The sequence below is a fragment of the Pongo pygmaeus genome, chromosome 7 (genome assembly GCF_028885625.2).
Source record: "Pongo pygmaeus isolate AG05252 chromosome 7, NHGRI_mPonPyg2-v2.0_pri, whole genome shotgun sequence".
Classification (NCBI taxonomy): Eukaryota; Metazoa; Chordata; class Mammalia; order Primates; family Hominidae; genus Pongo; species Pongo pygmaeus.
The window spans coordinates 116978450-116991826 of NC_072380.2; the positions used below are offsets into that span (position 1 = coordinate 116978450).

The following is a 13377-nucleotide window of genomic DNA, read 5'->3' on the forward strand; positions in this document are numbered from 1 at the left end:
ATTTGGGGTAAAAGGTGTGAGGGAATGGTGGAGCAGGTGAAAAGAGGGCCGCTGTAAACTGCTGTGAACGTTCCTGGGTCTGTTGTAGGTGCTCAATAAACACTTAGAGAATTCAATGAACCTGTTCTTCCTTTATCCCATTTAGCCTGTCTTACCCACTTATTTCCAGATTAACAGTGGATGACGGTGGTAAGCAGTAGTGAGAATTAAGACCTCAACAGCTTATTGAAAGACCCCTTCATCCTGTGCTTTTATATTCTTAGTGCTAGTGTATGACATGAGCCAATAACAGGGCTTCTGGCCCATAGATCCCTTCTGATACAGCTCCTTTTGTTTCCATTCTCTTCCCTACTAATATTGGTGCTCTGACTGACAAGACAAAGGACTGTATCCTGTTGAGAAGATCTAAAATCTGAGTAATTCCTACTAAAATCTGTAACCTGTAAAGAAATAACACATTTTAAAAGTGCTCTTGGGACATTTAAAAATTGAAAGACAATAACCGCTCCCCCAACACATATACTCTTAACATTCTGTTTTTGATGCCATAAAATGAAAAGAATCAGAAAACAAAACTATGACTCACACCAAAAAATTCTCATTACCTAGAAAAAAAGCAAAGAAAAAAATTCTCTTATACAACTTTTGGATTAAAGAACGTATCAAAACTGAAACTTAGGAACATTTAGAAAATAACAGTAATGACAACATTAATGCAGCCAAATGATTCACCTTAAGCAGTGCTCACACTTAAGTCCATGTCTTAATCTCTTCTTAAGAATTAATAAATAAGTTACATGCTAACTCGAGTTAGAAAAAAACAACAAAATAAATCAAGGAAAGCAAAATGTGGAAAACTTATTAAAGTGGAAATCAACTAATTAGAAAGAACAAAATTACAGAATAGAGACATCCAAGCAGTTTGGGGAAAATAAAAAAATACACAATTAAAAAAGTAGGTAAACTGTTAGCTACCTTTATCAAGAAAATAAGGGAGAAACTTTGGGAGGCTGAGGGGGGTGGATCACGAGGTTAGGAGATCGAGACCATCCTGGCTAATACGGTGAAACCCCGTCTCTACTAAAAACACAAAAAAATTAGCTGGGCCTGGTGGCGGGTGCCTGTAGTCCCAGCTACTTGGGACGCTGAGGCAGGAGAATGGTGTGAACCCGGGAGGCGGAGCTTGCAGTGAGCAGAGATCGTGCCACTGTACTCCAGCCTGGGCGACAGAGCAAGACTCCGTCTCAAAAAAAAAAAAAAAAAAAAAAAAAGAAAAGAACAGAGAAAGCATAATACAAACTAAAGGGCAACATCCACACGCATAGAAGACGAAGAGTTAACTTTCCTCAACTAGGCAAATAAATTTGAAAACTTGGATTAAATGGATGGTTCCTGATCCAGATAGGATATAAAAACTATATGGATTAATTACCTAGATGATACCAACAAAGTTGTCAAAAAGCTGCTTGCCAAACATCCACTAAACCCAGATAATTTCACTGAAATTTTAAGAAACAGAAAATTCCAATGCTATTTAAACTGTTCTAGGGCATTGTAAAAGGAAGGAAGTTTCCAAATCCACAAGCATAAAATACTAAACTTCTCAAAGTGAACACGTGTATGCATGCACAAACTATAGACTACTGATTAATACAAGTGCAAATATCCTAAATAAAATATGAAGTGCAGTCTAGCAATATATTAAAAAAATACGCATGGCCAAAAAGAATTTATTTAAAGAATGTAATGATAGTGCAAAATTACAAAATATATTAGTAAAATTCATCTTAAAGGATCAAAGGAAAAAAAATCATATGATCATCTCCACAGATGTTGAAAAGGCATGTGATAAAATTAAACATGCAGTCTTTAAAAAGTTTTAAAAATAGGGATTAGTTGATACTCCTTAATATGATTAAATCTATCTCAACTCAATTCATTATAGCCAGTTATTGAACATTATTTTAGAAGTACTAGACAATGCAATTAAGATACAAAGAGGAATGCAAACTGTAACAATGGTTACATTATCAGTGTTTGCTGATGACAGGACTGTGTAGTTGGAAAACACAAAATAATTAAGTGAAATACTATTACAAACAACAAAAAAAATGGAATCAGGTAGCCGGGTAGAAAATTAACATAAATAATTAGCCTTTACATGCACTAAAATTAGGCAAAATTATAAACAGGATTTCATTAATAAAGGCAATAAAATGTAAAAATTAAAAAATAAAACTCTTAAAAATGTATGAGATTTCTGTACAGTGTAAAATTCACCTGAAGGAAACAAAAAAAGACGAATGGGCATGATTTTTTGATAGTGCACCATGGTTTAGATAAAAAGCTTTAACATGATAATGATGTCAAATTCCCCTAAATTAATCTATAAAATTAAAACTGTCCAAAAAAAAAAAAAGTACCCATGGATGTTTTGTGGAACTCAACAAATTGATTCTGTCATTCAAATGGAAATATAAACAAGAATATTTGAAACATTTAAAAATCACAGTTACTAAAACAATAAAGGATTGGTACAAAAAGAGAAAAGCAGATCAACAGAAGAAAATAGAGTCTAGAAACATACCCAAATAATATGGAAATGTACTATATAAGTTCCATTTCAAATTAGTAAGGAAAGGATCTATTATTTAACAAATAGCTTTGTGAAAACTAGGTAGTCATCTGGAAAAGAGATAGTGAAGCCCTAAATTCAGGAGAGATCAATGATTTAAATGTAAAAAAAATAACAGAAATGTTTGATCTTACTTTTAATATTCAAACTCTAATGATGTATTATTTCCCTTTGAGAAAAGGTACAGAAAATGTATGCATAGTATGTTACAATTTGCATTACTATATATGGTACTGCTATGCCTATGTACATATATGGTTATTTCTAGAGAGATATACAAGAATCTGGTACTGATATGTGTCTCTTTCAAGTGAACTAAAAGATGGGTCTTGGGATAGAAGAGGAATTTACATTTTACTGTTTGAACCAGGAAGATGTATTAGTTAATTAAAATAATAAATTAAAACATATGCTAGAAAACCAAAACCCTTATACTTGATAGTATATTAGTACTAGGGCGTAAAAGATTATTTGGTAACCCAAATTCTGCCAGTAGAATATACTATAGGGGTCTAAAATATATGTGAAAACAATTTAAAAAGAGAACTGATTGTATTACTGCATCCTGTGAGATACATCAATTAAAAGGCAGTTTAATCAATTAAACTCTCTCATCTTGTGAGATACATCAATTGAAGGGCAGTCTCAAGCAAAATAATATTCAAGTCCTTAGAAAATTTTACCCTTGAGTACTGGTAAAAGCTACTACTTTACTATAAAGTAGTTAAGGAATGATCTTCTAATCATTTTTATTCTAGATATATTGCATATTTTATGTCCTGAATTTGTATATGCACCAAAATTCAACAAATAAAGAACAACTTTGAAAGCATGTTTGTACCTCAAGGCAATAAAAAAAATCATTTTAATTTCTGATACATATTAAAACATCTTAGTCAGTTCCTCCTGACAGCATAACACAGACAAATACACAAGACTTCAAACATGCTTTAAAATGACATTCAGCAAAGTACTTAAAATTTAATAAATAGCAAATCACACACAAATACATTTTTCATAATCATTAAACTACTAAAACAGACAGCTAAAGAATAAATAAACGGCAATTGACAGTAAAAAAAAAATATGTTGGGTTTTGCAATTCACACTACTTAAAAAGGGGGGATGATCTGAATGATTTCTTAATTTTCTTTTGAGAGTGTAGCATGATCCCCCCCAGGAATAAAATATATTGAAAAAAATCACTCTTACAACAATGTATTTTTTAAATACAACAAATAAATATGAAACCAGCAAAGCAATTTCAAGTTGTAATAAAAATGTCCCCCGCCCCCAGCCAAAAGCTATGGAAATATATAGTCGCTGTGGTAGCAAATAATAGTATTTAAAGTGATAGTGCTTGTGCACTAAGCTCATCTGAGACCTTGATATAATTTTAGTGCAAATCCCTAGGGTCCAATGCAAGCGCAACCCTGTATTAGGGAAAGACATTACCAGTTGGAACTTATCTTGTACAATTTTTGTACATGTTTTATAAAGTTCAAGATTTAATGCATAGTAGAATATCTTCATCCACTTAATTCTGTTGCTAAATAGAGATGGAAAAAGAAATGACTTGGGATTTTACCATTTGGTTTGTACCATGTTAGAGTATTAAAGTCAACATTAGAAAATCTTTATAAAAGAGTTTTGTTTTTGCCAGTAATTTATCCAACTCTGCCTAAATTTCACATCATTTTAAGTTAAACGTAAGAGAAAAATTTTTAGACAAAGTTTGTTTCCCTTTGACAAGTTCATATGATAATGAAATCCAGTAATAGACAAATGTCAAACAAATGAAAACGCAGGTGAGTATAAGGGTGTTTTTTTTGTACATTAACAACCTTAACATCTAGTATATTAAGTTACAAGATGTGTTGGCAAAAGCATAAACGTTTCAATTAAAATAAGATATTATTTTGTACAAACAAACCATTTAACATAGGATAGATAAAAATGACAATCAAATGAGTTTCAGCAGCCACATTTCTACAGTGAACTACAGTATCAGGATGAAAACAATCAGAAACAAATGAAAGGACATTATTGAACAATATGAATATGTAATGCATTTTTAGCTGCTAAAATAGTAAACTCTAAGTTCATAGAGTTACAAGTTGTCGAATTTAACCATGCAGGCTAACATATAATAATAAGAAATCACCCTGCATTTTTTCTTTTTAAACTAGAACTAGTTTAACTGTAAAGTTACAAAATAATAAATGGATATTGCTCCAACTTGTATACAATCTCCCTTATGTGATTCGTACCTAACAAAGTAACAAAGCCTCGTCATCACTCGTTTCGTTTTTCAGTGTTACTTCTAAGCAAGTGTCTGGTATCTGGGCAGTGTGGACAATACCACAGCGCTCACAGGGGCCATCTCGATTACTTGGCCTTACTCCAGGATTTGTTGCATTATATGGTTGTCTAAGCCCTTGTCCTTGATCTGAGGCAAGATCAAGAAGAGGTCTGGAGCAGTCATTCACATCAAAGTCTGAAGATCCATCAGAAATTGGAATTAGCATTTCAACATCATCATCATCTTCTCTTCCACTTACCCCATTATCAAGTTGTCTCAAAGGACTCTGGTTCTGACTTACAGAACTTGATCGTCCTAATGTAAAACGTACCCAACGTAGCCCCTGAGTCATACGACTGAGTGCACTTGTAAGCTGGTGACGTGCTGGACTCACACTTGGGGGTTCCACACTTGTCACATCCCTTCCATTATCTGCATGACCACCTCGGGTACTCTGAGTTGAGGAACTTGCACATGCTCCTACTGTCGCTTCTACTGCCGTTGTGGGAGGGACTTTTTGAGGCAAAAGAGCTGCAACCCCACCAGATGCTCCTGCCATATCTCTTCTCTCATTTTCTGTGTCTGTATCATCAGACTCCACGGAAAACAAACTTCTGTGAGTATGATTTCTCTCAGGTTCTCTACTGGTACTCTGACTAGGGACAACCTCATCTCCATCTGCTGAGACCAAAGCCAATGACCCAGAATGACGTGATCTTGCAAAATTAAAAATACGGTTCCAAATGTTGCTTGATCTGCCTGCCATAGGAAGCCTGACTGAAGTAAATCCAAGCTGAGATCGTACCGCTAGCCTCAGATTTTCCAAAACAGAAGCCTACAAAAATAAGAAAAGATCTTAAGATAGTTAACAACAAGGTACTAAGATAAAAAAAAACACCCTTCTATTAAGCATGTGTTGTGGCTAAAAATTCTGTTACTCATTGTTGCTTTTGGGTCTAAGAAGGAAAAATTAAATTCTCTTACCTATGGGGGTTCATCCTACTACAGAATCTAATCTACTAATCTAACTTGAATCATGGTTTGTTTAAACTTTTCTTGATATTCCCTTTTATGTATGTAACCTAAAAATGATATTTAATGTCAATTATAACAGTTGTTTCAAAATCTCACATCGTAATCCAACGTGAAAAGTGTACCAAAGCTAGAAAATAAAATTGATACTTCTGTAACTAGGAACATAGGAGAATCTCTACATAATTGACGAAGTGACCAAAATGAGTTTGTGAAAACCAGGCCTTTTATCTTTTTTTTTTTTTTTTTTAAAGAACAAATTAGATTTAATTTACAAGGCTGAACTTTTCCAAAACATGTGAAAATTGTATTTCACAGAGTTGGTTCTCAAGCATTTGCTGAATGGATACTGAGGATTTAATTACATTGTCACAAATAAAGGAATTATATTTGTAATACAGCACAGAAGACAACAAGAAACAACTAAAGAACCTGTTTATATCATTACTCAATGGTATCTAGACATTTAGATTCCTTCTCAATCTTTAAAGTTTTATTTTCTATAGTTTAGTATTAAGTATAAATATATCATTCTTTGAAAACTAGTTAGCTGTAATTAGTGTATATGAAAGGTTGCCCAACTGAATAAAAAATCTATTCTTTTTTCTAGATGAACGAGTTTAGAGTTTACTTTTAAAAGCATGTAGCATTATATAAGATAGTCTTTAAGCTCCATCTAGTGGTTATAAAAAGAAGTATCCAAACTTGAAACAGCTTTCACCAACCTGGCATTTAGTATTTAAAAATTATATTTCCAGGAAACAATCTCAAGTTGATATACTCTCCTTCAGATGATGATACTGTCTCCTGCCAAAACTCACACCTCTTTCCTTTCCCCTCACAGAAGAAAGTAGAAAATAAGGAAGATGTCCTCTTATGTTCTGTATCTCTTTGTGACTGGTATTGCATTTATTTATGCTTTCCATATAGGCCTTTCCATAGTGCCATGAACATAATTTATGATAAGTTAAGAAGCTACTATCATAGGAACATTTCATAGTCTAACATTAGTGAGGCACAGACTGTCAATCAGAAATTTGTATATCAGCACACATGGATTTGCTATACAGATGAGTAAGAGTTTTCACCAATTAAGAAGTACCTAACTACAAATTAAAAAAAAAAAAAGAAAAAGAAAAAGTGGTTCACATTTCTAATGAACTTCTCCACAGATCTGCTCCTCAACAGTGAGCATGCAAGTTTTAAGGCTTCATGTTGAGCACTATGCTATTATGTCCAGCAATGAACAAAAGGCTCTTCTGTTATCCTTCTCTGTTGTGCTGCTGTTAGCCATCAAGATCAACAATGCCTTCAACATACTTTATTGCTGACTTTAACATTTGGTTTGTCATACTGAGGTAAAACTCTCTACTTAGTTAAAAGTCAGTTAATTAGGATTGGCAATCTAACTTTATATTTTATGAGGGGATCTCATGAATGTTCTAGGAATAATTTCATATACTTCTTCAGTTTATGAAGGAGAAGGCATTCCTCAAAAAGCGTTTCTACTTTGAGTGAGATGGTGAATTACATCATTACTTATTTTTTCCAAAAACTGCTATAAAAATTTGGTAATTTGTTACCAAATCTTCAAACTTGAGAGTTTAATCTCATTAAATGAATAAAATCTAACTTACCACCCATAAACATATTTTATTCTAAAATGTTGAAGTAGAATTCTCCCACGAGGGTAAATATAACCTGAGAAACTGGGGTAGTGTGAGGTAATAAAGAATTTAACCTCACCCAAAGCCTTTGTCCTTGGCTTTTGGTACATGATCTCCAAGCCCTTCCACTGTCATGTCTGAAAGCAGTGTCTTTGCCTGGGGGCCTCGGACCAGCCAGATAGTAAAACTGATTTAGAGTGGAAGCTCTGAACCACACCAACAGTGTGATGTAGGGTGAGGGCTTTGGGTCAGGCAATCTCTGGATAAGGCTAGAAACTGGGATTGGCTACATGTGCAATTAATCCTGCCTATGTGCTAATGCACCAGTACAAACTCCGGACACCCGAGGCCTAGGTGAGCTTTCCTGGTTGGTAACACTCCATGCATACTGCCACATATCTGTGTTCACACAGTAATGCCCTCCTGCCTCTATGGGGAAAGGACAACTGGAAGGTCCATGTTTGGTACCCTTCTGAACTTTGTCCTATGCATCTTTTCCCTTGGTTAATCTGTGTCTGTATCCTCTCTCTGTAATAAACTGTAATCGCATGTGAGCTGCTTTCAGTGAGTTTTTTGAGTGTTCCTAGTAAATTATCAAACCTGAAGGGGATTTGGGGAACTCCTTGAATTTGCAATTGGTGTTAGGAGTGAAGACAATCTTGTGTGAACTGTGTTCCCTCTAACTTTATGGGGTTTAGGGGTGATGGGTGGTAGAGAATGAAGCAGGTGTGTAAAATTAACCGTGGTCTGATTCTTACCTAAAAAAAAAAAAACTTTCCCCATAGCAGGGCTGATATAAAGAAGCCACAACTTAGGTTTTTCCTACTTTGCACACAAAATTCCAACCAGTGGAACTTCTGAATGATTTACTTAGGAAATTACATATGGAGAAATGTTTTGAAACTACAAATTCTCACCAAAGATTTCCTAAAAGACTCCAATAAGGTGATAGACTGTAATCAGAAATCACATTTACCAAAAAGGAAATGGTATTCTATTTTAAAAATAATTATATTACTGGGAAAACAATGTTTACCAGTTTTAATTATAATACTGGAAACAACAATTTTTATAAATGTTTCTGAATGAATTTACAAATTAAATGAATAAATCCTTATGCCTAAAATGAACACTGGCACATTTTTAAGCACTACGAGAAAAATTTTTTTCATTGCCGAGAAATTTAAAGAATTCAGAAACATATAATGAATTACTATATAAACAAAATGCTATAAATTGTTAAACACTGTAAAATCCAGCTTGAAGATGTTTTTCCTGAGGTAGAAATGTTAACTTCATTTTAGTTACTTTTACTTATAAGTGGTTAATCTAGCATGTTATATTGCTAGCATATTAATTTTAGTGTTCATTCTTAAATCTTGTAGATGTTCAGGTCAAGTGCACCAGCATGGCACATGTATACATATGTAACTTACCTGCACATTGCGCACATGTACCATAAAACCTAAAGTATAATAATAATAATAATAATAATAATAATAATAAAAGAAAAAAAAAAGGAAACAAAAGCTACTACAAAAAAAAAAAAAAAAGAAAAATAATTTGCCAAGCTTAATACTTTTGAATTATAATGCACTAAATTATCCTAAACAGTAAAATGCTTAAGAATTGCACAACCAAATCAGTGGAATGAAAAATATACTTTTGTAGTTTGTAGTGTTAAAATATAATGAAAACTATGACTTCGAATCTTCCATACATTTAAATCCTTGATTGCAAAAATTCTGACAGTCAAGGGTGTTTGCTTTATCATATACACAGGCACAGATTTCATTTTAAGAGGAAATGTAATAGAAATTACACATTGCAATATACCTGATTAGGTGAACAAACAGGAAAATCTTCAACTGGTGGAATTAAACCCTGAGCAATCAATTGTCCATAAGAGGGAGGAGCTTCTCTTCTTAACAATTCTGCTTCCACTCTTGACAACTGTGTTTCAAATGATCTTTGAGAGTAGATGGAAAGAAAAAAGATTAAAAGGGGGAGCGAAGAAAAAGAACAATTTTCTATTATCAGTAATTAAAACAATCTGAATCTTGGCATATTTGATCATTTTAAAGCTTAGTCATTTGACAAACATTTACTGAATATATGTATTATCCCTACACTGGGAATACAAAGCTGAAGCAGGCAGTCTGTCTTCATAGGGCTTTACGCTAGTAGAAGCCTGGATCACTGAGTTTTAATAAATGAAAATCCCTGTAAAAGGTAAAGGGAGAAATAATACAAGATTTTAAAACTCCTAAGAATATTGTATTTACTGAATATATGTTGAAGCCACTGCGCCCAGCTGGGATCTCTGACTCTTCATTGTGCTCTTTTGTTGCAAGGTGGTAAAAAGTTTTCTGGCCATTTACACTTGGCCAAAGATGCAGTGGTTGGGCGCCATGGCTCACACCTGTAATCCCAGCACGTTGGGAGGCCAAGGCGGGTGGATCACAAGGTCAGGAGTTTGGGACCAGCCTGGCCAACAGAGTGAAATCCCGTCTCTACTAAAAATACAAAAAATTAGCCAGGCGTGGTGGCGGGCACCTGTAATCCCAGCTACTTGGGAGGCTGAGGCAGGAGAATCGCTTGAACCTGGGAGACGGAGTGCAGTGAGCTGAGATCGCACCACTGCACTCCAGCCCAGGTGACAGAGCAAGACTCTGTCTCAAAACAAACAAACAACAAAAAAAAAAAAAAAAAGGAAAAAAAAGAAAAGATGCAGTAATGGTTATTACGATACTGTGCATCTGTGTGCCATCTATTAGCCATCTGTTATGTAAAAAGTTCTTTGTTAAATCTATTATTTGTAATTCTCCTGGGACTGAAGGTCATTGTCTCCACAGGGACATCTCTGCCATTAACTTCTCCCAGGTCCCATTTATCCTGCATCATACTGAAAACTACTTACTCTGAAGGTCACCCTTTAACAGTTAACCATTTCTTACTAAACTGAGAACTCTGAAGTGCTGTCGTCACTTAACTCTACAACAGGACATTAGTCTTGTGTTCCAATCTTATCTCCTATTAGCCCTTCATACGCATCCTGGGCTCCAGATAAACTGAACCACGTGCTTACTTTTTGAGCAATGCTGGACATTCCTACTTCTATATATTTTCCCAGGTTACTGCTTTAACAACATCTTTTCCCCCATCTATATTCTACTCATACATTTCAAGTGGCACCCCTCCAATTAAAGCCTTTCTGCCTCTCTCCCTCATTAGGTTAGGTATTTTTGACTTTATACCATTTTGTTTTATAGCTCTTTACAGTATTACACTTTTGTCGTCTTATTCCATGCCCCAATTCCTTCCTCCTAACTGTAAACTGCTTGTGATATTATGCCTTACTCATTTTTCTATTTACCTGTATGCTTTGAACATAGCATATAGCATATCTGGAATTTTTGAATTAGTATTTAGAAAAATACAGGTTAAAACACTAAAACTGAGAGCTGCAGCTTACAATATTCCTATAAAACAGATTAATCTGAAAACAAGAGCTGGTAAATAGATGGGCTTTTTCTCATAACTCTAAGTATTTAGTTTGTAATGTGTCTGGCCTTTTGAGTCTTGGGCTTTTCACACTAATTTTATATATCATCAACAATCTTTATCCATTTCTAAACTAATATAGAACAAAAATACATCGCTAATCATCAAAGAACTTGTTTCAAACATCTGGGCCTGCTTTTACTGTGGAGAGCATAATCCTATAGTTCTGTCTTGATACTGACCTTCTTTCAAACATTCTCAGCGAATAAAGCTTACAAGTACATCCCAATGCTATGACGAGTAACAGGCCACAGATGAGGCTCCCTATGACGGCAGCAGTGATGACTCTTGTAGGCACGATTACTGGGCAATTTTCTTCATCACTGCCATCACCACAGTCATCTTGAGAATCACACACCCAACTTTCAAACACACAACGATTGTTTTTACAATGGAAATTTCCTGGTTGGCAAAAAAAGCAGTTTTTTTCATCTGAGCCATTTGGGCAATGATTCTGGTAGTTGCAGCGATCAGAACGAGGATAACAGACACCATTTCGGGAACATGGAAATTCTTCCTTCTGGCACATGGTACAATTGATTTCATCCCTTCCATTTGGGCAATGCCAATACCCATCACAACGCTGCTGCTCCGTATAACACCCCCAGTTACCTCCACAGGGTATTTCCCATGGCAAACAGAACCCATCTACTTGGTAAGTAGCATTAAATCCCCTCGCAGCATTCACTTTATCAGCACAAAAATGTACCCTTATTTGTCCAGAAGAAGAAACAACTGTAAGAGGTGCATGAGAATCAAAAGCTGTCAACACACGCAAAAGCTTGTGTGGATTCTCCTCTAATCCATCATATATTTTGACATAATCACCATAACCAGTACCATCAAGTTTAAAGTCAGTGAAGCGTAAAATGACTTTACGGTGATCACCAGTGTCTATTAACCAGGTGCAATTGCTTCCAGGAGGATAAAAGTCTGGATAATTGGGAGAATTAAAAGTACCATAAAAATATTTTAGCCATTGCCCACATGTTGGCACATCACAGTCTATCTCGTCTCCTAGGTCAAGGCAGTCAATGTTCCCATCACATTTTAAAGATTCGGGGAGGCAAGTGTAAACTTTGGTAAAACGGGATAAACACTGGAACTGGTTGTAAGCACAGGGTTGAAAAGCAGCCGCAGTTGGAGGATTAGCTTCTTTGGCACAGATCTCTTCATCGGAACTATCTCCACATTCATCCATGTTATTACATTTCCAGGCTTCTGGTATACACTTTCCATTACCACAACGAAACTGATCACAAGCACAATTTGGTTCCTCAGATTTCCCTGTGAAGATGTGAGTAGAAAGGAGATGGAAAGAGAAGGAGAAAAATTATAATCTTTAAAAGACATAAAACAGCAAGCGATATTTTTATAATAAACGTTCATAAAGCCCAAGTGTTAGAAGTTCTAAAAAACAGGTTGGTTTTTTAATATTTTAAGTTCCAGGGTACATGTGCAGGATGTGTAGGTTTGTTACATGGGTAAACATGTGCCATGGTGGTTTGCTGCACCCATCAACCCATCACCTAGGTATTAAGTCCAGTATGCATTAGGTCTTTTCCCTAATGCTCTCCCTCCCACCCCACCCTCCCTAGAAAGGCCACAGTAAATGTGGGGCCTGTGTCCATGTGTTCTCATTGTTCAGGTCCCACTTATAAGTGAGAACATGCAGTGTTTGGTTTTCTGTTCCTGTGTTATTTTGCTGATGATAATGGCTTCCAGCTTCATCCATCCATCCAGTTTCCAGCAAAGGACATGATCTTGTTCCTTTTTATGGCTGCATAGTATTCCATGGTGTATATGTACCAACATGTTTTTTACCCAGTCTATCATTGATGGGCATTTGGTTTGATTCCATCTCTTTGCTATTGTGAATAGTGCTGCAATCAACATATGTGTGTATGTATCTTTATAAATAGAATGATTTAACAGGTTGTGTTCTAAGGACAAATTAATACTGGCACGCTTACTCAACAATTCAACTTGTTAAATGCTTATTATTATTCCACGAAGATCTTTGCATTTTGATCTAAAAGAGAGGACTAATTCTGAATTATTCACATTTGTATGATCTGGTCATGCTTTTTAGACACAGTTTAAGAAAAGAAAAGATGTCTTTTTTTCTGAGACTATAAACTATGAAGGTGAAATTTGTTAGGTCTTTTTTTGGAGGT

General features: G+C 35.1%; 1 protein-coding gene across 2 annotated transcripts in view; it reads right to left on the reverse strand.

Moving 5' to 3' along the window:
* Positions 1–3469: 3469 nt before the first annotated feature.
* Positions 3470–13377, reverse strand: part of LRP12 (LDL receptor related protein 12) — a 96941-nt gene continuing 87033 nt past the window's right edge. For both annotated transcript variants that reach the window (XM_054497583.2, XM_054497584.2), the window contains 3 exons: positions 11383–12487; positions 9473–9605; positions 3470–5772 (listed from right to left, as the gene is read on the reverse strand). In XM_054497583.2, the coding sequence (XP_054353558.2) occupies positions 4906–5772; positions 9473–9605; positions 11383–12487 (2105 nt within the window). In that variant the 3' untranslated portion in view covers positions 3470–4905. The remainder of the gene's footprint in view (positions 5773–9472; positions 9606–11382; positions 12488–13377) is intronic.